At 33.5% G+C, this 25,786-nt stretch overlaps 2 protein-coding genes across 4 annotated transcripts in view; one reads left to right on the forward strand and one right to left on the reverse strand.

The window, feature by feature from the left end:
* The window catches only part of LOC130900667 (scavenger receptor class B member 1), a 100,455-nt gene extending 80,986 nt beyond the window's left edge, over positions 1 to 19,469 (forward strand). For both annotated transcript variants that reach the window (XM_057811428.1, XM_057811427.1), the window contains exons 5-12: positions 6,166 to 6,304; positions 6,399 to 6,602; positions 6,654 to 6,909; positions 7,535 to 7,672; positions 9,427 to 9,545; positions 11,441 to 11,566; positions 16,602 to 16,779; positions 18,423 to 19,469. In XM_057811428.1, coding sequence (XP_057667411.1) covers positions 6,166 to 6,304; positions 6,399 to 6,602; positions 6,654 to 6,909; positions 7,535 to 7,672; positions 9,427 to 9,545; positions 11,441 to 11,566; positions 16,602 to 16,779; positions 18,423 to 18,547 — 1,285 coding nt within the window. In that variant the 3' untranslated portion in view covers positions 18,548 to 19,469. The remainder of the gene's footprint in view (positions 1 to 6,165; positions 6,305 to 6,398; positions 6,603 to 6,653; positions 6,910 to 7,534; positions 7,673 to 9,426; positions 9,546 to 11,440; positions 11,567 to 16,601; positions 16,780 to 18,422) is intronic.
* Positions 19,470 to 21,535: 2,066 nt separating this feature from the next.
* On the reverse strand, positions 21,536 to 24,997 carry LOC130900668 (WW domain binding protein 1-like). 2 transcript variants are annotated; one of them, XM_057811430.1, is made up of 4 exons: positions 24,822 to 24,997; positions 23,415 to 23,548; positions 21,804 to 22,000; positions 21,536 to 21,750 (listed from the first exon to the last, which is right to left on the reverse strand). In XM_057811430.1, exons 1-4 carry the CDS (start codon positions 24,894 to 24,896, stop codon positions 21,581 to 21,583), a joined length of 576 nt encoding a protein of 191 aa, XP_057667413.1. In that variant the 5' UTR covers positions 24,897 to 24,997; the 3' UTR covers positions 21,536 to 21,580. The 2 variants fall into 2 exon arrangements, with proteins under 2 accessions (XP_057667413.1, XP_057667412.1); XM_057811429.1 differs by having other exon boundaries at positions 23,406 to 23,548.
* Positions 24,998 to 25,786: the final 789 nt, after the last annotated feature.

Consider the following 25,786-nt stretch of genomic DNA (forward strand, 5'->3'; position numbering starts at 1 on the left):
GTTGTTACTAAAGTTGACATTAAAGTCTTGGACGACAATCCAGATACCAAGGAACAGTCAAACCCATGCATTTCTATAGCAACACTATAAAAAATCAAATAGAGTTTTACCAAAAAGGAAATAATAGCTTCTCGTTGCTTCCATGGAATAACAACAATAAAGAAAGACTTACATCGCATTCGGTGAGCTATACGAAGCAAATAAAGAGATGTGCTGTCATCTGGCGAGGTTCCGATGCACGATTCAAAACCCTATAGTGACAAAACAACGTGTCAAAGAGTTTAAACGAGAAGTCTTTGACCATCCAAGTTACAGTCCCGATTTAGAACCAAGTGATTACTATCACTTTCGATAATTGAAAACATGGTTAAGTGAACTAGGATACAAGAGCTTCAAGATAAGGATCTACCGGAGCTCATTGGTGAAAGTACAAATCTTTTGGTGGCACAATAATTTTGTTTTATTAACGGCTTAAAGAAAATTGAAAACGTCTGAACTTTTGTACACGTTTGATATGACGATAAATTTTATTCCATTATTCTTACCAGGTCACCCGTTAACATGTAGCTGAATTTATTGGTATTTTATAACATCGCTCAATTAGTCGTTTGACTGATACACAGATGGTGCTGCCATTGTCAAATCCATATGATATTTATGAAGTACCAAGTTTCAAAAAACTATGTGAAAAATTTCATGATATTTCGATTAGTCAGAAAAAAGTGACAGTCATTTAAATGAAGCTACTTTTGTTAATTTCAAAACAGTAGATTCAAATCTATTTAGTGTGTGTTTATCATTTCTTCTTGATGAAAAAAAAATACAGTACAAGCTCAGCAATGGCTTCAAAAGTATTATCCAGAAACTCCATCGTCGAAAAGAACCATTTACTATTGGTTTACTGTTTTTAAAACATCAGAAAAGTCCACGAAACTTCTTCAAATGATTCAGAGCAGCGTTTGGGCATGTTTACACTAAATAAATCATATTTTTTGCGTTGATATGTGAAAATGAATGAAACATGTAGCCGGTGAACCACGTCAGAAGCGTCCAAAGGCACAACAGTCAGCTGGAAAGGTTATGGCTTCAGTATCTCCAAAAGGGAGAAACAATCAATAGCGAATACTACATAGAGTTATTGGATCGTTTGAATTCAAAAATCAAGGAAAAACGGCCTCATATGTAGAAGAAAAAATTACTGTTTCACCAAGACACTGCACCGATTTACAAGTCGATGCCAACGATGGTTAAATTGAACGAATCGCTTCCTCATCCACCGTATAGTCCAGATCTAGCTCCCAGTAACTACTGGCTATTCTCTAATGAGACTGAAGTCTATTTTGAGGCAAAAGACAAATTCCTCTGTAAGCACGGCATCGAGAAGTTATAGAAGCGTTGGAATGATCGTATTGGTTTTGAAGTAGATTACATTGATATATAAAATCAATTTTTAACATTTTCTTGGTCACACGACTTACTAAGCGATGTTTCAAGTTAAATATTACATTAAATTATGACTATTCATGTTTCTTGATCTTGTCCCAGTGAATAATCTGATTTAAAATTATATTCCAAGAAAATAGGAATTGACCGACAGCTTATTATATTCAAATTAATTAAATTGCTTACAATTATAAATTGATGTCATTTAGATTGCTCAATTATTTTTTATACCTGGTCTAAAAATATAAACAAAAAAATTATGTAATAATTAGAAAATTTCACTCAAAAAAAATTATGTATCTCCTTATTTTCAGTTGACATTTATCTTAATGACACGATCAAGTATTGCAAGTAAATTTAAAAGAAAGTAATTCGTTTAAAAAACCATTTTTCTTATATCTGATGCCTCTTTAAATCATCACAAAATAGGCTCTAATTGTGTTTTTAGGTTTCTTAACATCTCGTTTTATTGAAACTTTCACTGCAATAATGCGAATATTTGATACTCTGGTGTCAAAGAGTTACGCTACAAATTATAATATACGAGGTGTGTAGGTGAACAGTATTGAAAAATAAAGAAAACAGAAGATAGAAATAAATTATGTTTATTTTCCTTCAAAGTCATCGCCCTCATACATAACACAATTTGGATAACATTATTAAAGTTTTTAAAACTTGTCTCCCTGATTCCCTGCAGGTATCAAAGGGTCAAAATAAAATTTAGACCACATCTGCATCTATAAAAATATACAGAAAACATTTAATATCTGGATAACGGTAAGGTTAGGTATAGAAGTATACATGAATTTGCCTTATTTTTTACCCCTGAATGTATTAAAATGGAAAAAACCGGGTGGTTCTATTTAAAAAAATAAATAAATTTGTTATTTATAAAGTTAAACTTTGAAAACTTTTCATACACACCCTGTATAAAATGAAAAAATTTTCAACATATATTCAAATACGTCTGATATTGCTAAAAGCAAACGTATGGAAATCATTTTCATATCTTTATGGGTATTCTCGTAAAAAAATAATTTGTAATGGTCTACAACGGTTTAATTTTTTCCAAAAAAATTAATTACTCGAAAAGTATACATTTTTCGAAAAAAGTTTTTAGATGAAAGTATACTAAAATTTTCAAAAATGTATTGATATACAGGATGTACTTTTCAAAATAACAAAGTTACAGTCTACTTCCGTTAGAATCGGAATATTTTAGTCAAAAAGATCGTATCCGAAAACCCAAACGTAGAAATTTTCATGATTTTACTATAATTATTTTGCCATATACAGATAGTTTTACCTCGTTGTGACCCGTATAAAAGATTTACAACAGAAATGTCAAGGATCCGGAAAAATATAATTAAAGGCCATCTACTTCCTCACACCAATGCTGTACATTTTAGCAATAATTGAACTTGTTCTTGAATTCCATTCATTCAAGACCGGTTATTATATTAATCAGATTTTAATTTCAGTTTGGCAAGAGCTTGAAATTATTAGCATATTATGCAAATTATATAGGGTTTGAAAAACCTGATTGGTTTTGCAAAATAATCATCTATAATAAGCTTTGTGTCTGTAGTCTCGAATAATTTTTTTCCCTCCTAGATATTTTTTTTTTAATAATAAATTTTCCATCGAACAAAATCTATTATTAAATTCATATTCGTTGCCTAATCTATTCGAGAAACTTATACGGGGAATATAAAACAGTAGACTACGGGAGTGTTGACGTCACACACCGCCATTGTTAACGCTAACCTAACCAAACAAAGTTTCAACTGCGTTGACGATCGTATGTTGAGTGATTTCTGATTTTTTCGTATTTTCTTTGATAATTTCTACAAAAGAAATACCTTCTGGCACAAAACACATTACCAACTTATACAACAGGAAATATTTTTATTTAACCTAATTTAACCTTTTATTTATTAACACCTAACCTAACTAACTAACCTCACTAACTTTGTTTGGTCACGTCAAATTCCGATTATCTATTTAGTTTCAAGGTCAAACAAAATAAAAACTGAAAAAAACTGAAAACAAGCTTCTTATCGAAAATTGCTGTTAATCATTATTTTAATTATTGTTATAACCATAATTTTTTATAATAAAGTGCATAAATCCTCTTGAATGGAAAGTTTCTCACACAAATCTTTTTTCCGGTAGATACGTACTCACTATTAGTTTATTGAGGTTACTAGAATCGTTCTTTTGACAAGCAATGTGAGCTCGTAAAGAGAAAATTGTATTCTTCAGGGTATACATTGTTAAGTTTTGCAAATATCAATTTAGCATTAATCATTTGTATATTAGATATACATCGTTACTTCGGGTTAGAACAAAGTTGTATACATGAGTGAATATAACCTGAATTATTTTCGTTTAATGCATGCATTATGGTTCGAAAAATCTAAAAAAAAACACGCTTCCAGCAACAACAAACAAATTTGCGTTTTGATGATTTTTTATGATTTCACACGCTATTTGAATACGATTCTTCAAATCGTTGATATCAACTGTGTCGTATAGACTAAAAAAGTAACCTCATAAACAGAAATCACAAGGATTTATCTCTGGAGATTGAGGTGGTCAATGTTGAGGCTATCGTGCATGAACCACATATTTTGACTGATGTCTTCAAGTAGTTCAGCGAGATTATTTTCGGGAAAACTGATCTAAGAAATTCCATTTAATGGCTGAAGTAAAAAAATATGCCTCAATTAAGTTATTAAACATTTTGAGAATGGTTATGGGTATTCTCGTTTGCCCATACGTGATTATAATGATAATTTATGATAGATACTTATGAAAAATGTCCAACACTATTCACCATTTGCAAAATATGACTCGTTGAGAAAACTCTCGAGGTAAAAGAGCTTGAACCCGTTGGATATGGTAAGGATATAATCTTTTGAAACTCGCCGAACAGATGTTAAAAATTTTTCTAGAGCTTGCTTGTTCTACAATTACATTTCTAACCATCCGGAAACAACCAGTGTGGGTTAAACTTAAGGGTATTATCTCAGAAAGGGGCGGGCTTAGAAAAAGATCTATTCGAATTTAGAAACACCCTGTATGTAAGAATTTTCTGTCTCTTGGATACTTTAACTGGTGAAGCTTGCTAGTTCGTAACCAAAATATCTGAATTCGATTTCTATTTCGAATCTTCCGAATTGTTCTATTATTGAAAATGACTCATTAAGTAAGTCTCCTCTTTTCTTAATTTCTCCATTTAACCATTTACCTAACTCGCTCAATATGTTGATATCAAAATTTTGTACTAGATGTCACTGATTTTTATTAAATTCATTCCTAAACACTGCGCTTGATTCGAAATCTCGTCACTACTTTGTGATGAAAAACAACTTTGTGGACTGTATGAAGATTTGAAAATGCTTTTAATGAATCGAAATAATAATAATACAAATCTATACAAAATAATATATGAAAAATAAAAGCCCTTAGCTCGTAGCGTTGTAGGGAGTCGTTAACCAAGTCGCAACAGGAAACGAAGCCGCCGTTGGGGCTCAGTCCCATCTCAGTGAGGCTTTAGCATATGCCATAAATTATTTTATACATTTTAATATAACTAACTCCAAAGGCGTGGTTCTCGGTGTTTATAAACTGTGTATTATTTTTTTCTATTCATGTCCCGTCTTCTATGTCTATGTCCCTCGTAATTTGTACATCTTGATGGTTGCATCGCAATTTTGTTTGTCTGGAACTGCGTTCATTCAAAAAAAACGAAAACAAATTTATGAAATCTGGCGAAATTAATCAAGATAATCAGATATTTTGAACGAATTGTTGCATTATCGTCAGTCTTTAACTATTTCGCAAAGTTCAAATAAAATCTGAACATTCAAAGTATGGCAAGATCAAGATCGAGGCCAAAAAGTCATTTACAAATTTACTACAAGTGAAATTGATAAAAGCATGTTCAAACTGATTGTTATTCGGTGTTTTTAAACTGTGTATTTTTTTTTCTATTCATGTCCCGTCTTTAATTTGTACATCTTGATGGTTGCATCGCAATTTTGTTTGTCTGGAACTGCGTTCATTCAAAAAAAACGAAAACAAATTTATGAAATCTGGCGAAATTAATCAAGATAATCAGATATTTTGAACGAATTGTTGCATTATCGTCAGTCTTTAACTATTTCGCAAAGTTCAAATTAAATCTGAACATTCAAAGTATGGCAAGATCAAGATCGAGGCCAAAAAGTCATTTACAAATTTACTACAAGTGAAATTGATAAAAGCATGCTCAAACTGATTGTTATTCGTTGTTTTTAAACTGTGTATTATTTTTTTTTCTATTCATGTCCCGTCTTTAATTTGTACCTCTTGATGGTTGCATCGCAATTTTGTAAGTCTGGAACTGCGTTCATTCAAAAAATACAAAAACAAATTTATGAAATCTAGCGAAATTAATCAAGATACAAAAAGTCGAATACAAATTTACTACAAGTGAAACTGATAAAGCATGTTGAAACTGATTGTTATTGTAACCAATATAATTTTCCGAAAATAGTGGCTTTGTTCCTAAAAATAAGAGTGGTTCTTAAAGTTTTCAAAATATTTGAAATTATTTAGTTTCCTTCATTTGTGAAGTTATGTGCGTCACTGTTTTAGCGCAGTTATTTTATATATTCGAATCGATTTTTGTAATTAATGAAGTACAAAAATAAGTGAATATTTTATTTGTTACAGAGAAGACATGGAAAAAATAAATATACAATTTCACGATAACGGAACGGTGTCTTTTCAACATAAAAAAATATTACAGTTTGTCCCAGAGATGTCAGTAAACAAAAACGAAAAAATCATCGTCCCGAACATTCCATTATTGGTGAGTTTAACTTTAAAGTTATAGTCCGTTCATACAAATTTGGAGATTATTCGAAAGAATTTGCTAGTAGTACGAATTGGATTATTTTTTACAGACATTAGCTGCACAATCGAACAATTTAGGTTATTTTATTCAGAAGAGTATATCGGTGATGCTTAGCATGGGTAGCTTCCAGCCTTTTGTCAGTATTACAGCAGACGAACTAGTATTTGGATACGAAGATAAATTGGTGTCGCTTGCCCATCAGTTCTACCCAAAATATAAGAGACCGGCCGAAAAAATGGGTCTACTCATCAAAGTAAGCGACAGTTGTTTTACCGGGGTCGATCTAAACTATCTTTCATTTTAGCGTAACGGAACTCTACCGGAGGTTCATAACATTTATACAGGGGTGAGTGGAATGCATGAATTCGGACTTATAAATAAACTCAATGGTAAAGACACTCTTCCGTATTGGCCGGAAGCTCCGTGTAATAAATTAAAATCCAGTGAAGGATCTTTTTTCCCTCCTAGATATTTTACTAATGAAGATTTCGTTTATATTTATGACAAAGACGTGTGCAGAATATTTCCTTTGCAATATAGAGAATCCATATCTAAACATGGTAAGTTTCATAAACAATATTTTCATTTATTTTGAAATCTTGAATCATTTTTGATACAATAAGTGAATTATTCAACATTAAAATGACTTATTATTATTATTATCTATTAATATTCACTTGGGGTGCGAGGTGCGGTCTATTTGGCCTCATAAATACAGTGCGTTCGAAAAAAATCTTTATGCGCGCGTCAGTTTCAAGTCTCAACAAACTTTATACAAACTTCCTACTTGATGCTTGGATCCATTTTATTATAATTGACTTTGAACAACCACTCAGTTAAGTTGTTTTGATAAATATCTCGAATTGAGTTTCGAGATATTTACAATTAAAATTAGTCTCAGATGTTTCGCTGGCCGAAGGTCACGAAAAGCACCGAAAAGGTGTTTGCCAAGTTTTGGAATTAATAATATTTGGTATATATTCCATACTATGGATTACTAACCTTATGCTAAGAACTGCGTTTTAAATCTGAGTTGAATATTTTATTCCTCATTTGAAGATATCTCTAAGGACTTAACTCATAACTGCAGGCCTTTTTTTCAATTTAAGTTTGTCTTTATTTTAGTAAATACTTAAGTACAGGTAAATGGTATTGTCGATTTTGACGATATTTGCGATTTTCTAGGTATTTCTGCCGATTTATACACTCCACCAGACGATGTGTTCGAAACAGTCGATAAAAATCCGGATAACAAGTGTTTTTGTCCTGGAAATGAATTTTGCCCACCCAAAGGATTACAAAATATTAGTCCTTGTCAGTTTGGTAAGTAAAGCATCATTTTTTATGGTATTTCAATAATTATTTTATGACTAACGTATGTCGCAATCGTTTTATTTTTCTATATCAGTTGAATTAAAATATTTCATGAAATGGAAATAAGAAGAAGCATTTTTAAATTGGTTGGATAAATTCCCAAGCCTGACATCTTTTTCTTTGGGTGCCCTCTTCTAAGGAAGATTGGCGATAACCCCATCAAAGTCATCACGAAGCCTTTCATCTGCTAGGACCACGTTTTCCCTTCGATTAGGAGGTGCAAAAATCTGTAGTTGTCATTTCTATATATGTGCCCCATATACGAGGTTTTTCGAGTTTTTCTTAACTCTATAAGATCTTTTCGTTATTGATATGAGAGGCCTAAGGAATTCTCAGCATCCTCAGAGAGATCGAAACTCTCTAAGCGCCATAGTGAGTTCACCTTAAAGATCCAAGCCTCCTTTCAAGCATTTCACCATCTGGTACCGGATTTTTAGGTCGAGTGCCACCATTTACGTTGATAGACATGGGAGGATGGTTGGATGTATTGGAGACAATCGTGGTTTTGGTCTTTTTGATGTTGATAAGTCCATAATCTTCTCCTATAATTTTTTTGCGATCTAAGACTGCTTGGAGATCCTGTTCACTGTCTGTAATTAAGACCGTATCATCATTTTCGCTTGCTTCATCTAACGCTTTGGCAAAAACTTTTGCCGGTTTCAGTTCTCACCACTGCAGTTTGGTTAACATAAAGCGTCCGTATGATTTTGAGGTCATTCTCGTCTAGACCCTTCCCGTAAAGACAGTCCATCAGCTTATCGTTTCTTACTTTGACCTGATAAAATTTTTCAAAATCAAAATATTTCACGTAGAAGCATTTATCATTCTATGTGAATAATGAGAACCAAGTTTGAACCTCCCAAAAAGGGAAACCAAGAATTTTAACCCAAGGAAAAGCAAGAAAAATAAAATTACCGCGTTGATACCATACTTTAAAGAATAACGTCTCGCGGAAATTGATAAAAAATTTACTTTGAACCAATTAGCACAGATACCAAGTTGTTGTATGTATGGATGACGAAAAATTATTCACGCATGACAATTCATACATCAAAGGAAATGATCTTTTTGCCTACCCTATAGTTTGCGTGATACACAACAAATAACAATTTTTCGTTGTTGTAACTCCTTTTTGGTTTTATTATTTCGGTGCACAAATAATCGTCGTCTATTTCCATTCGTTTTTCAGGATATTCTAAACATCTAAAGTTTTCTGACTTCCTCAATCGAATTGAGGTCGGGCTACTGTGACGGCCAAATCATTACGGTATATTATCCCTTTCCAAATTTTTCAAATACTCCTTGCACAGCTTCGAGAACTGCTGGAAAATAATTTTTCTTCGCTGGCCAGACCCTACTACATTTTCCTTCCAATAGTTTTTCACGCCCTTTTTCTTTAAAATCCACATCCAGTGAAGCAACCTCATATTTGGTCTATTGGCCAACTTTTTTTCAATCTTTTCGCGTTTCGTGGCGTTAACAACTCCTCTAGTAGTGGATTTGGGTGGTAACTTCTTGTACTACCAGGTCTACGTGAACTTTGCTGCATATTCTTCTCGTAAATAATTGTTCCAATCTAGAGTCCGCTTGTTCAATCGGATTTTGACCCTTTCTTATACTTTTTATCGAGTATAGTTGGAAAAACAAACTAATTAACTATCACTGTTAAAAATTTAAAATATTTTTTCATCGATTCTTTATAGATTCGCCAGTTTACATTTCGTTTCCACACTTTTTGGATGCTGATCCGAGTCTATCTGAACGATTCGAAGGACTAAAACCTAACAGAGATAAACACCAGTCGTATTTCAAAATACAAACAGTAAGTAATTGATTTAATACATTCAGTATTATCGATGATTCGATTCGATAAATTATTCCAAAGTAATTAATGATGTAATATGCAAATACAACATAAAAAAATAATCGCATAAATACCCGGCAAAAAATTTCCATAGACAAATCACGAAAAACATAGACGCTTGGGGATAGATTACCGAATGAAAAATATGTTAAACCAAAATTATTTCTTACAGGAATTCAAATTGAACTCTGCCAAGGCCTCTATCTGATATAGACCAAGAAGATAATAGATCTGATTTACAAAGCTTTTAATTCATGTCTAATTCGTACTATTAAATCTTCTATGATGTCGCTTAACGTAGACTGTACTTTTTAAATATCCCCAAAGATAAAAACAAGACAAGTGACCTAAGTGGCCACTCCATATATTCACGTCTTTCAATGCACCTTCCTTCAAACTGGTAGTTCATAGTAATATTGTGGATGGTCCAGGGACCGTTGAGCAAATAGGCCTTCAAATAGGCTCGTCGTGCCCCACCAAATGCCTATATCTCAGGTGTTTTGGATCGTTGAGTATTGGGCACTCAAAGTTGTCGTGGTCTGCAGTTTCATCCTCTTCCAAACACCAGCGGCGCTCCGGATCTTACGTGATGTCCATGATGTGGAGATGGCGTCTTAGATAACCGTGTCCAGTTATTAATCAGATTTCGCGCCTCTTTAAATGGAGCAGTTGTTTAGTAAGAGATGCAGAAAATCCATTGATGTGTGCATCGAAGTATCCATCACTGACAAACTCGACTTGCAAACAGATCGTTGTTCGTGATAGCAGCACTTTTAGCTATACCATGAATGGTGCATCATCTTGTTGACACCATATACTGAGATCCGATTTTTTTCCTATTATTTGGATTCGATAATGACGCAATTAGGTCCGGAAGCACTGTCATACCAATATGTACCAAATTTCCTTCAGCTGTTAAATTCTCGCGGAAAAATAAAGAACAATAAATCTTCCCTTGAAGATTTTCACCCAAACATTAATTTTTTTGGTTGGTGGGTGTGTTTTTTCTGGATCCAGTGAGGATTTTTTCGAGCCCAGTAGCGACAATTGTGTCGATTTATTGCACTGCTTTAAAAAACGTTGCCTCGTCGGAAATACGATTAAAAAAATTAGAATTTCCATGTTTATGGAGCAAATTTTACAACTGATACTGACGAAAACAGTAGTTTTATTAAAATTAACAAAAAATTGATGAAAATAGATAACTTCGAGTGTTAATTTTGCAGTTTTTTCCATAAATTCATAATCAAGTTTATTTTCTTAGAAGACAATATAAATTTAATTTGTCTTAATTATTACTATCACATTTTACAACACATTTGTTTACTGTACAAAGATCAAAATCTAACTAACCTAACCTAACCAAATCATTTGTTTACTGTACAAAAATCAAAATCAGCTGATTTTGACATCAACTTGACATAGTTTTGAATAGCTTCGTTCGTGGACATATTCCGAATGTGTTCCGAATATAATCTGGACATGTCAAATGCGCACGTCTTGTTCATAATATGTTCTGAACATACATTCCTCCACGAACGATTTATGAACATCTAAAATTGTAATGTGAATTCTAGGAGAATTAAATGGATATAATTAACTATCCGAAGGTTTATTTTTTAAACTTGTGAGTATGAAGTCAACTACCACGTTTTTTAAATACAATTACATAGAAAACCACGTAGATTAGGGGTTATCTCTGTTCCAAGAACACAGAATTTCAAATCCCTAACATGTTTTATTAGCACAATTCCACATTACGCATGAATCTGGTGACGGAACGTGTTCTACAGCGAACAAAATTAATAATATCAAGTAATCTCGACTATTCAAATGTGTATTCTTCTTTCTAGAAACTTGGCGTGCCTCTGGAGGGTCAAATCAGGGTACAGTTAAATTTGAAAGTAGATAAAGCACCATATATTACCATAGTCAAGGATTTTCCCAGTATTATTTTTCCAATAATGTGGATCGAAGAGGTAAGTTCGTAACCTAACCTAACCTAAAACAATTCTCAACTAAATTTTATTAAACCGATTGCTTTATATTGTTTATTATGGAGGGTAGAGGTGAAATAAATGTTTCACATACTGTAGGTTTAAAGAAAGATAACTTCTTGAATTAGTTTTCATTTTACGTCCACTCTGACAACTTTTCACTGAACAAATTTTTCCCATTATGATTCTATTGTCTATTAAAGTTTTATGATTATCGACACTTTATAATTACTTGCAATAATTAATTAACATTCAGCACAATATCTCACAGTAGCTTTTCTAGGTTATATACTGGCGAGCAAAAAATTGAGGTCACCTTAAAATTTTCATGTTCTTTGAAATTTTACGTTTTCAGATAGTATTCGCAAACTGTACATCATCTATACTAAAGAATGCATTTTTTTTTTTTGGATTCAATGATTTATTCTGAAAAAGCAACAAATTAACATTTTGGGCGAAATTCAAAATTTTGTTATTAGGAAAGATATGGAACGAACAAAATAAAAAAACTCGACTCTAATAACGTGTACTTCCTCCTCTTGCATTGATAACTGCTTGAAGTCCGAGCGGCGTACTTTGAATTAAGTTGCGAATCACATTCTGGTCGATGTTATCCCATTCCTGCAACAGCAATCTTCTCAACTCCTGGACAGTTCTTGGTGCTGGTGTGTGCCTGCGGATAAGTCGTCCCAACTCATCCCAGACATGTTCTATAGGATTCAAGTCTGGGCTGCGGGCTGGTCAGTCAAACCGCCTAATTTAAACCTCATCTATATACCATAATATACCTCTGAGAGGTTAGGGACCCATTTTCTATGAAGACCAACTCTGTACGAGCTTGTGCAGTGATTCCCGCCAAAATCATAGCTGACCCACGACCAGGTCGTCTTCACACTCGTGGACGTCCATCTGAACCAGTGAGGCAAAATCGCGACCCATCTGAGCACAATACCCAGCTCCAGTAATCATCCATTCCAACGAACGTGATCTCTGGCAAATGTCAATCTTGTAGTCTGCAACGGGAGACCTGTAGCCATTCTTTTGCGTGACAGTCCATCAGCATGAAGTCTTTTTCTAACGGTCCATTCACTAACGTTGACATTTCTCACTTCTGCCAACTGATTTCACTTAGTAGCTGTCCTATTCCGCAAACTTGTGGACACCAAAAACGGTCATCTGGTTAAGTGGTAACTCTTTTTCACCCAGACCCTGGTCTTCTAGTGATCAGGCCAGTCTCCAGAAAGCGCTGGTACACCCTTTATACACCACAAAGACTAGCATCAACAATTCTTACAGTTTCACGACCATCTTGTAACAGCGCAACAATTCTTACCATAACAATCGGATTTAAAGGCATTATGGGCCCGTTAAATCACTTCACTTTGCAAAATTTGCTTTAACGCCTACTAATTCTTATCGATAATGATCAATGAAGAATCCTTATCAATATTGACGCTAAAATTATTCGCAATTCCTGAATTATTCGAAATTTCTGAAGGGACCTCAGCTCTGAAAATTTATGTGGACGTCTGTCCGAGCCGTCTGCGCAAGTCTTTCAGCAATGAATTTTGTCTACGGCCGGCCGACCATTTTCCTTCGATCTTCCCTTCTCTTATCACTCGCCTTTCATTATATGTCCTAGATACTACAACTTTCTCTCCTTGATTGTCGTGAGAAGTTATCCATTTGCAGTAGGACCTCTATGTTTGTCTTATGTTCTGTCCAAGATATCCGCAGCATTCGTTTCTGTAAAGCCGCATCCATAGTCCAGCGTTCGCTTCCGTAAAGAAGATCAGAAAAGATGTAGCAGCGAAGCATTCTGATCCGGAGTTCCAGGCTGAGGTTGCGGTTTGCCACAAGTGTCCTCATATTATTCAAAGTTTTCCGCGTTTGCTCAATTATTGATCTGATTTCGAGTTTCGGGTCGCATTGCTGGTTGACGAGCGTACCCAGGTATCTTAGAGATGACACTTGTTCAATGATCTCTCCATGGAGTCTGACGGAAAATACCAATAGTTTGGTCTTGGACGTATTGATTACTCGCTATATTCCACGGTATCATCTGGGTAACGAAGATTGTTTATAATGTTTCCATTGATCTTTATGTCTGCAGTTGAATTCTTGAGGGCTATATCTTCTGATGTGGACCCTTCGATTTTGACTGTTGCCGTTTGGTGCCAGTAAAATCCGGTTATGATCTTCAAATCTTGTGCATCGATCTCAGTTGATTTTAGGATGTTGATCATTTTTTGGTGTGACACACAGTCAAAAGAAGCTTTTTTATAGTCAATAAAGCGTACAAATACATGTCTCTATACCTCTGAGTCGGCACATTCAAGGAGAAAAGAGCTTTCAGAGTTCCCATTCCGTTTCTAAAGCCAAATTGCGAACGATCAACTGAACTTTAATTGATGAATTTCGTGAAAAAACAGACGAAATTATTCAATTTCATCATATTGCTTATTAGATCTTAGAAACATTTATTTTAAGTGATAATTACATAATTTTTGATATTATTTAATACCAAAACTTTTGTTTGTTTATGAAAAATTTTACCATCCAATTATGCTTCTCTTTATATGTATTTAACTTATTTTTTTCTGTATAAATACCTCTGTTAATTTACCAAAGAAAGAACAATCTGATAAATTCCGTTTCATTTTTTTACCTGTGATATTTTTTTACAAGGACGATTCGATTTATACCATCTATATTTAAAAAGTTGCATTTAAAACTGGAAATTTTTTGATTCGCCTTCAACAAACTTTCCTCAGATTAACGCACCTTTTTATTCGATTCCAACCCTGAAAAAGGTTATTCCACTTTCTTGTTAATACAATTTTTAACCTTCAACTGATTTTGATACTCAAGATTGAAGACCTTAAACATTTTTTTTAATACGTGTTGCCAATTCAAAACTTTCATTCTCAGAATATCTCTCGAGACAATTCATCGAATATACGAGGGTTGTTACTTATGTTTTGAAAATACAAATAAAAAAAAATATTTATGATTGGATCTGTTTTTATTGTTTTTACATAAACACACTTTTACATGTAATTATAACGCATCAACCGTTTCTTCAGATTTAGAAAAACGTTTACCTCGCAATTTATTTTTGATCAGCGGTAATTAAAAGAAATGATTGGGTGCCAAACAAGGATAGTGCGGCTGATAACTTATTAATTTTAACTATTCAAAAACGTTTTTGTTTTAATTGAAACATGAGAGCACTTCTAACAAACGAATGCTGTTATACCATTCAGAATTGACCTTTCTACATTGCTCTAATGGAACGGCGGTGACATGTCTAATTATTTCGGTAAAACAGGCCGCCATTTGCTTCGAATGCATAAATCCATGATTCGTCGCCTAGCCGGTATAAAAGACAATAGGTAGTCTTTGAGTGAAGATTGAGGTTAGCTATCGAAGCAGTAACCAGTAACCATAACCATAGGATGGCTTGCAGCTTTAAACACTTCATTTTTCGCGACTCCGAGAAGACAAGACCAAAATAAAAACAAGTTTCTGGCGAAGGCTTTGGACGTTTTTCCACAACTTTCACAATAGATTTGCAAAACAATCGGTTATAGAAATATAACCAATATGGCTTACGAATTTTGTAAGACCAACAATTTACCAGATCTCTTAAATGTCTTTCAAAGCATTGCGATTGAATTTTTTCACGATTCTTTGCACCAATCGACACGAGATTTTGTTGATTCTTGCAATATCAGTTTACGTACAGCATCGATGTTTTCAGTGTTGATATATCTCGAAAATTAAGTAACAACCCTCGTACGATATTTAACAAATAAACGACTACACTATGACCTTCACCTGGTCCTAAGCTACCTCCCCATCAATTTTCAGCCAAATCGATTCAGCCTTAAAATATAAAAAGCGCAGTAAACTTTGTAATCCAATAAATAATTCATTGCAAAACTGTTTGATATATATAAGACAGTGAATTAAGTCAACATGTTTATCAGAAAGAATATTTGTATAGGGGACTTCGGATATATGTTTTGTTCAATGCGACACCCTGTATATTATTGCATTTTTATAATCTATGATGAATTTCAATAGAACTTCATTTGGAACATCATATAACTATTTATAGGGGTACAACTTTTTTGATAAATTAGATAGATTCAATTTTTTTAACTAAGAATTTTCTTAATAAAGTCTGTTGTTACCTAAATGTTTGAAAAGTTTCAAAAAATGTAAAATGTACTAAAAAATCTAAGAAATATGTAACCCTATGCCAACGAAAAAAAAATTACGTTTATCACCTCAGATCTAAGCTCTGTGGTTTTTATACAAATATAATTTTCGACATCTGCATTACGTATAGACTTTTTACAAATTTTGTACACTATTCTTCCTACGACCACGTAAAAAATTCTTCAAAAAACGTATTTTTTAAATAAGAAAGTCAATTAAACAAAAGTATATAAACTTTTATGTTAGTAAAATCAAGACAGTCATTAAGAATGTTTCTCTTCACTATGGAAAATAAATTTTAATTCAACTACTTCATACATTATCCAGTAATAGTAATAACACTTAGTTTAAACGTTTAAATTATCTTGTAGAAACTAGTATGTGTTTGAACGCAAATCACAACAAACTTTAAATTTTATTGTAAATATTATTATAACCTCAAAAAATCATATTGTCTACTTCTTCAGTCTTATTAAATTTGGCCTTTTGCCTTTCGGCACTCAGCCAGATAAGCTACTTTCTTAGGTTAAATTTAGTGTGCAATCTATTATTGTCATAAGCGGTTGTAGGAAAATTAATTTACATAACCAGTAAGGTTAGTACACTCTGTATTTTGCAAATAAAGTAATCATTGATTGTTCTAAAATTGGAATTAAAAATAGTCCAATTTAAAAAAATAAAGCTATGATTGACTTGCCATCATAAACAACTGTGTGAATCAAACTATACGAAATTTCATAATAATTATAGAGGTACTATCCGATATATATTTCAAAAATTCATGTTACAGGGTATGGATGATTTAACGCCATCTATTAGGAGGTGGATATATCTAGCGACAACTTTTGCCGATATAGCTTGTCCCGTCATGACATACGGATGCATATTTATAGGAACCTGTATTATACTCGGTGTCTTCGTCAATGCTTACAAATCTTTGGTATTCACCAAGGAAACTATTGAAATAGGTAAACGGAATATTATTTTTATAGAATACTAATTGCAATAACTACATTAAATTTGAAAAAATTATTTCTACTAATATATGTATATGTCTATTTTTGGTAAAGTGCATTCTGAATGCATAATTTTTGAACAATTTTTTTTATTGCTGTCGCTTTATAGCACTCAGCGTAATCTTGTTGACACCATATTCCACCCATCTTTATATCAGCCATATTTTCAAGCAAAAAAATCATTAATCATCACGATACGACGAGATATTTTTAATTCGGTGTTAATGGTACGGTCACTTTTGCTTAAATTATAAAGTCTTGCGATTAAGGAACGATTTTCAAGCGATAGTTCATGCGTTCTACCCATTTCAAAACTTACAAGTCCGAATTTACGAGAACGAAAACAATTCGTTTACGAACTTTACAAAAAAATGTCTCGGTTCAAAAAGTATAAATCGCAGCACGTTTTTGCGTCTCATAGAGCTAATTGGGACTAAACTACAATCATAAACACCGAAAAAATAATTCATAGTCGAAGAATAACAAACAAATCAGTCGGTACTTACAAGTTTTAGCTTGTCGTACTCATCGATATGCGCTCGTATAAATTTCGACTATTTCGATTCGATCTTTCGAAATTTAATGATTATGGGGGTGGATAAATAAAAACTTTTGGCCGGTAGTGTACTTAATGAATAGGGTCCGCAAACAATCCTCTTAAACCAAAAAATGTTTGAGTCCAATTAACAGAAGACCGAAGCTTATAATGATATCGTGTCTTTATTTCCTAATCCAGCTGGAGGTGTAGACGAAGCCCCAAAAAACCAAAAAAAAAACATATTATGCCCTTTCCTTCTACACATTGGTTATATTGTTTCATTTATAAAGTATTTGATACGAAATGACTTAGACAGATGTTAAAAATTAATCTCTCATTAGTCTCATTAAACTAGCGGTTTGCGAGCGGCTTCGAGTCGGAGAGGGCGCGCATCGAATGTCTTGCGAACACGCCACGAGCATGTCGCGAACGCGTGGCAGAAATGCAAAGTTTTTTTCGCGTGTTTTCAGTGCAAAATACACTCATTAACAAAAAAATCATTATAAATTGTATTTTAAACTTCAATTCTTCCGGAATGGCTCTGGATTGTTTTGAGCATAGCTGCTGAACATATGATCGTCTTTTTTCAAAATTTGATTATACGAGTGAGCACCTGCGTCCTCTCACACTCGTGTCTCGTTACGGACTGAAGTTGGCAACAGTACAAAATGGTTATTCGCTGCCCGTGCGCGGCGTGATCCTTGCGCGCTCGCTCCACTTTGAAGACCTTCGCAATCCTCTAGGATGATAAGACCATTAGTGTTCGTAGACGGTGGCGCATTGGTTCCATTTTGTGAACGATTTCTCTACAACGTCACGTGTTGGTATTACGATTTATTTTTCATTGTCATCAATATTTGTAGAGTTGTTTTTTTTTCGTTTTCATTATAAACATTTTCAAATATTAATACAGTCCACCAACTTATTTCCATTACGAAGTAGTCACCTACGACAGAATTTAGTACGACACTTAACACTTAACACTTAACACTAACACTTACACTTACACTAACTAACATATTTCTTGTGTTTCTAAAAAAGATTTTTGTCGTTTTAGGTATGAAAAAATTGCATAGACGTAGCAGTGCATATCTGTACAGTTCCTCGAATAGATTCATACACAGAAGAGACACATACACATTGCTAAATTTAAATGAAGACGGGAATGAAGTAGAAGTCTGATCATAACGAACAACTCAACAAATTCTTGTATATTTTATTTCTTTAATAATTTTGTTGACTTGTCATAAGCTGCATGTTCGAGTCCCATTTCGGTTTTTATGTTCAATGGTGATTCAATTGATGAAAATATCGAATTGAAAATGTGGTAGATAAAAATATCGGGTGAAGTAGTTTTGAGGATCATATCTTTAATGTAAGTGTAGGAATAACAAGGATAGATTTATTTCAATTTGAAGATAGTTATTTTCGTTTTATATTTGTTAGGCAAAATATAAAAGAAAACAAATATCGAGGAAGATCTACTTAAAAAAGAAATTTGATCTGAGATCCATTCAATAAATTGTTTTATAAAAAATTTCATGAATAATTAAATAATTCATAATGTAGATTAGGTGTTAATATTAATAGAATAACATTTTCAAAATGTTGGTTAATTAATATTTATATTGTTGTTAGAATAAACAACACTTAGAATAAGTTCAAAGTTCTATAATAATAATAAAGAAGACAACAGGAACTTTTTTATTTTCTACGTATTATTTTTTAAAAACCTTCATTTGCCATTGAACATATTTTTAATTAAAACTATATAATTAAATATCTCTTGCGGGTCAAGATATTTACCTTAAACTATGAAAAAAAACTCGTCTGCTCTCTGGTGTAAAATTTCATGCAAATTCATGTTTTTATTTTGGATTCGCCGTGTATTTGTTGTAGTCAAAGATTTGTCTTTGTATATTATTTGTAATTTTTTTTTGTTCACATTGTAAATATCTTTAACAAGGATATTTGTTTGAATGAACCAACATATTATCAACTATTGCTCAATGTTGTAAATAGAAATGTGATAAAAGAGGTGCAACTCTTACATTTTATACATTCTAATAGGAAATAAAATATAAATATTTATATTTTTACAAAACTTTTATTTCCACCCATCAAATCCTCATCCAAATCCAATACCGGAGTGTAAGTGAAAAATAAATAGTAAGACTTTTCAAAAAAATCCTCAATGACACTTTTGTACAATGAAAATCCAGCTACAAAACGTTTGTTATACAAGGTATGACCGGAAAGTAATACTTTAAGGTATATACGAGGGCAGTTTTTCTCTTCAACCTTCGATAGACTATAAATAAAAGACAAGTTCATATAAAACAATAATTTCTTTGGTACACTTTACGACATAATCACCGAAGACATATTAAGACATTTATCACATCTGTAGACAAGCTTTTCAGTGTCGCCAATGTAGCCTAACCGTTCAATAACAATATACTACAAAACAGACCTTAAAACTTCTGCAAATTCCGTAGACAAAGCAGTAATTTGCTGTTTTCTTAAACCATTCTGCCAACTCGTTGAAACAGATCATCTGAAACGACAGATTTGAGTCCTTAACCCCCTTAATCATGTACAACACCATCATTCGTTAAGATTTCCTCAATATCTGGTGGATTTGTGAAGCACTACAGCCTTCAGCCTGTAGAAAATAAGCATCAATAATGGTGGATACGTTTACGTGGTTGTAGCACAACGCCGACTGACGCCCGAATGTTAATAATAGCGAAATGTGTAGTGCGAGAGCTTCGCAGTCGCCTACAACACATTTACGCCTTCTTCCGCCCGCGTAGCATCGGTACGAAGCCCTCGTATTTAAAAATTTATTGATTAAAATGGTACTTTTTCTCAATATCCTTCGAAATAAGACCCTCCCGGATCAATACACTTTCACTGACAAGATTTTCATTCGTTATAGGATTCCTGAAAGGCTTTAATGAGGATTTTATTCAGCGGAAATAAAATAAAATCTGGTGGAGCTGTACGTCGGCTAGGGTATGACGATAATCCCGTTTTTTGTCATATAATAGGTCGTGAGAGCAAAAATATCAACATCTTTAAGAAATTGAATTACCAGAAGGTATTTTCTTCATCATACTTTTTTTATATGATAAGCAAGCACAAGAGTACACTCGAGTAGTTCTAGTGGTGCTTGCCTGTGGATATTGATCTTGAACTTTAGTAGGCTGTAGTGTTTGGGAAGGACGTGCTTTAGTAGCTGATTTTAAAGGCTCGCACGTCTACCTTTATACTAGGTTTTGCAAATACTGCTCTAGGTGGGATTATATTGGACAACGGCCTTTATTCTACGTTCTAAGCTATCCAAATTTGTAGTCATCTCTGGATCCCTTATAACTGCTCTCTTCTGTGTCTCGTCGAGCATTCTCAGGGTAATGTTTGAGAGCCGAGCTCCAAATGACCGAGCACTCAAAAGATCGACGAATTTGGACCTTCTAAAGGAAATATAGCAGCGAATACCGAACCAGTCTGGGTCTGCGCTGCATTAAACTCAATCAGATTACTTCCACCCCACTCATTAGTGTCAATGTCAATTAATGACGACCTGAATGGATCAGTCTTTGAGAAAAGCCGTTCGATAAGTGAGGACGACAAACCATATGATCTTAATTTATTCAGAAGTTTGGCATCCTAGACCTTGTCAAAAGATAGAGCTTCTCATTATTATAAATAAATATTTTAGCAGTTTTCGCGTTACTTATAACAAGTTTTACAGCATCTATAATCGATTTTCCAAACTGTAAACCAAACTTGGAAAATCTTCCCGCATTTTTTATTTCTACGAGTCTTGCCTTTATAAGATGTTCAAAAAGCTTTCCCATACAGTCAAGCAAATACAAAGGTCTGTAGGATGTTGTGTTCATTACCTATTTTTGAGGCTTCCCTAGTAGTTCTATCCTTGCTTTCTACTAGGGAAGGCTTCAAGGAGAATAACGTAACAACTCTAATGTTATCAGGGGGTTCCAAATATTGTCCTTTTGATATACTCTAGAACCTAGGGAACAAAAAGAAGTCTGGAGAGGCTGTAGGTCTGCTGAGGTAGCAATATTGATTGAAAGAAAAGTATGTAATATGACTTTCAGCTGCAATAGCAGCAACTACTTATTTTTGCTTGCTAAGTAAAAAATATTTTCTGTTTTCATATTTAGTTGTTTTTTGCCACAAATACATTATTCAATATTTATTCATATTAGCATTATTATTATTATTATTGACGTCGTCATAAGTAGGCAACCCATCTGTATTTAAATCATCGTAAATATGAACTTCCGCAACTTGTGTAGATTTGATCTTAGGCATATTTAAGGCTTCTTCGTATTTAGGAAGTCCCTTTTTATCGAATTCTGCTAAAAATCGGAAAATATACATTCAAATATATGAAATATGAAACTATTACCGTTTCTATTGAATTTTTCGAAATCTATCGCGCAAAATGTGTCGCCTAAAGCTCTAGGTGAACTCGAAGGTGATTGCGTCATAAACCGACTACGGTTCATCAATTCTTCTCTTTCGCGTTTTTTTCGGAGTCTTTCCATTTTCATACAGTACCAAACACAAGAGTACATAATGCCGAATATCAAAATTAATATTAACCTAAAATAATCTTCATCACCACCTTATACTTTAGACTATTTAACACAGAAAGACACAACTGTTTATACTTCTTATATTTACAGTTGCAGTTGCATTTGGTACTTATTTGGAAAAACATTTTTAATTTAGACAAAGAAATATTGACAAGGAACAAAATCAGGCCCTTCATTACCTACTTTTTAATTTTATAAATTCAAAATTGGATCCACAATTTCACTTTTTACCGCTAGCTTTGAAGATAAAAAAACATAGCGGTGGTTTTCTACAGTCCATCATCATCATCAACATCCATCGCGTTCCCTGCTGAACTTAGGCCTCCCTCACTCTTTGCGCAGTCCTCAACAATTGTCATTCAACTGATACTCATCCTCTTAATACCGTCAGATCATCGTGTTTGTAAACGTCCTCTACTTCTAAGGGCATCTTCTCTCGGTCTTCTTTCAATAATTATTTTGGCCCACCGATTATTTGTTCTTCTGGCTACATAATCCACCACCACCAATTTTTTCTACCGCATCCATTCTTGCTTATTGTTATATTTGTCACTTAGCATCGCTCGAAACAATTTTCTTTACATTATTTGGATTTTGTTTATGCAACTTTTGAAGAGGTTGAAGTTTCAGCACCGTATATTATTAGCATCGGTAGAATGCATTTTTCGAACACCTTTCTCTTCAAACGAGCAGCAATTTTGGATGTGAGGTATTTTTCAAAACAATCACCTTCTATACATGGGGTTTCATTCACAAGGTTTGTTATGTATTCTGTTTTTGATTTCTGTCAACAGACATTAATCGACATGAAGTGACAATCGGCTTCAATGGACTATTAAACTACAAGATCTGACAAAAGTAGACGCCAATTGACCTGAATATAAATGAATTGATTTGATTCGACGTCAATAGAAATCAGGAGACATCAATCAACATGAAGACTCAATCGACTTCGATCGGCGTCAAAGGACTGTTAATCAACAAGATCTGACAAAAGTAGACGCCAATTGACCTGAAATGACATGAATTGATGTGAATCGACCTCAATCGACATCAGAAGATATCAATCAACATGAAGACTCAATCAACTTCAATCGGCTTCAAAGGACTGTTAATCAAAAAGATCTGACAAAAGTCGAATTTACATGAATTGATGTGATTCGTCCTCAATCGACGTCGGTAGACGAATGCGAGGAAGCAAACAAGATTTATATTCACTATAAATAAAACAGATGACAGAAGGCCACTACCATAGCCATCTAGCAGCGTTTGTTCTAATTTTAAGCAATCATAAATTGTGTGTATTTACAATGGAATGTTTTGTCTTTCAATGTTAAATAGTCGAATAAAGATAATCAATAAAACTTCAATGTAAATAATATGAATAATTTTAAAATAAAGTTCGTTTCTACCAGAAATACCACGATTTGAAATGATGATATGTACGATTGGCACAACATCCTGCTTCACAACAATTTTCTGTGATATAACAGATATATGGAAATTTTTGAGATCCTACTGATGCTGCAGGACATACTTTCCAACCGGATATTGGCTAAAATTATTTCAAATAAAAAACGTTAGTAATATTTTAGATCAGCTTTATAAAATCTTAATACTTAAAATCAACAATTTTAATAAGAACATGTTATGAGAGAGAAAGAGATAGAAGTTGATTGGATTATTTGTGATTTGGATGGAACCATTATTCATGTGGGGGAAGAGACACACTACCTGATATAGAGTGGTGCATTTAGGATGGTACAATGGTATGGACGCAGTAAAATGAAAATAGCAAAAGAAAGAAATAAGAAAAAGAAAGTCCCGAAAAACGAACGGTTCTTCGCAGAATGCGTCGGTCCATTTATCTGATGAACCAGTTCACAAGGTTACAGGAAAACCGACGATCGACGAGGTGGGATTTCCTAGAGGGTATTATCAAATGGCTATTGGAGAAGTGTCCAAGAAGGATAGATAGTTCTCAGGGAGGTCGTCGTTAGGAGCTGAAAGGGTGGATAGGGAAGTTTCCTCTTTGCCTTTGAGGAAAGCCCGGATATTGGGATGCTTGAAGACAATAGTTTGAATTTTTTCAGAATCGAGATTCCCCCTCTCATTTCCTGCATCCATCCAAGATTTTATTCTTTCCCTAGAGGTGATGATGGACCGCGGTATAATACGTATTGAAGGCTAGTAAGCAGCCTTGTTGCTAAACGATTCAGATAATCAATAACTTTTGACCAATAATGAAGCGGTCAATAAGACATGAATATATCAATTAACGAGTCCGGCGTTCCAGACCTGGTCGAAAGTCTTCTGGACATTCAAGAAGATAACGATGACGTGGGTTGATTGCTTGAGTTATGGTAATTTTAAGATTGATGATGGCGATATGACGGGCCTGAAACCGAATTGGAAATTCGGATTTAAATCGCTCGGTACAGAATTCACAGATTATGTCTTAAGAAGGCACGTTTCGATAACCAAGTTATCATATTCAGAGACTCAAGGTACACTGGACAGAGTAGTCGAGAGTGTTGGTGTAATGGTAGCTTAAACAGTTTGCAGAAATTCTAATTCAGTTCTATATATAGAGTATTTTTCAGGGACCCTAATACCGTTACTTATCATGCTGGTTGTATAATCTCTCCTCGTATTTCAACGAATTGCAAAGATATGAATTAAATTTAAAACTAGCAATGTTGAAGTTCTAATAATAACATAAACCATTTCTCTTTAACTTCTGTTTCTGTAAAGCTTCCGATGCGAATAGATTTTATTCCAGTAGAAAAAGTATCATATGTTTTTTTAAGAAAGTTGTAAAAACTTACGAAAGAATCGTTCATGTTAAATTCCTTTTGAAGTACTTCGTCATAATGACGCTTAAATAGATATATTTTTATCATATATTATATGATGGTAATGCAGCTCGACAGATTTATAAAATGTTAACACTTCGTCAAATTTGGACTATATGAACGTCAAATGTCATATCTTGTTATAAATGTTATCTTTCAATTTGATTGATAATTTTTTGTGTTTTGATATCCTTTTTTATTTTAATGATATCATAAGGAAAAGATTGTTTCAGATTTCTTCAATGATACACCAAAATTTATCAAGAAAATACGCTACTTTAGCGTTTTCGAAGTTGTAGAATCCAATTATCAAGGTGACATGTCTGAAATCAATACATCCGGTTTCACCAATAATTAAATTGTTTATGTTCCGGTTATATTTTCAGGGACCTATTTTTAGGAGATGGGTGCTTGCATGAAGGAGGCAAAGACCTACAGTAAGAAAAAAGCCAAAAATAATTGTTGTTCACGTTTTTATTTATTTCACTTTTATTTAGAATCGAATTTGAAACAATCTTTTTATATTAATCAGACCAAGAAACGACTCCATTTTCTGGTTAGGTTAGGTTTTCTTTAACTTCCATAAGGTTAGATTTACTCCAGCTTCCATTAGATTAGGTTTACTTTAGCTTCAATTATGTTAGGTTCACCCTAGCTTCAATTAGGTCAAATTTACTATAGCTTCTATTAAATTAGGTTTACTTCAGCTTCAATTAGGTTAGGTGTACTTTAGCTTCCATTAGATTAAGTTTACTTTAGCTTCAATTATGTTAGGCTTACGTTAACTTCAATTAGATTAAGTTTACTTTAGCTTCAGTTAGGTTAGGTTTACGTAAGCTTCAATTAGATTAAGTTCACTTTAGCTTCAATTAGGTTAGATTTACCCTAGCTTCATTTAGGTCAAGTTTACTTTAGCTTCAATTATATTAGTTTTACCC

Source organism: Diorhabda carinulata, chromosome X, assembly GCF_026250575.1.
Source record: "Diorhabda carinulata isolate Delta chromosome X, icDioCari1.1, whole genome shotgun sequence".
In the NCBI taxonomy this organism is placed as follows: Eukaryota; Metazoa; Arthropoda; class Insecta; order Coleoptera; family Chrysomelidae; genus Diorhabda; species Diorhabda carinulata.

What these genes read in the sequence shown, in the direction of transcription:
- LOC130900668 (XM_057811429.1), bottom strand. Translation starts at nt 24,896, where the DNA reads ATGATAAAAATATATCTATTTAAGCGTCATTATGACGAAGTACTTCAA. An exon ending in TTAACATGAACGATTCTTTC is followed by an intron (nt 23,549 to 24,821) that starts GTAAGTTTTTAC and finishes AAATAATTTTAG; the next exon opens with CCAATATCCGGTTGGAAAGT. An exon ending in CGAAAAATTCAATAGAAACG is followed by an intron (nt 21,751 to 21,803) that starts GTAATAGTTTCA and finishes GATTTTTAGCAG; the next exon opens with AATTCGATAAAAAGGGACTT.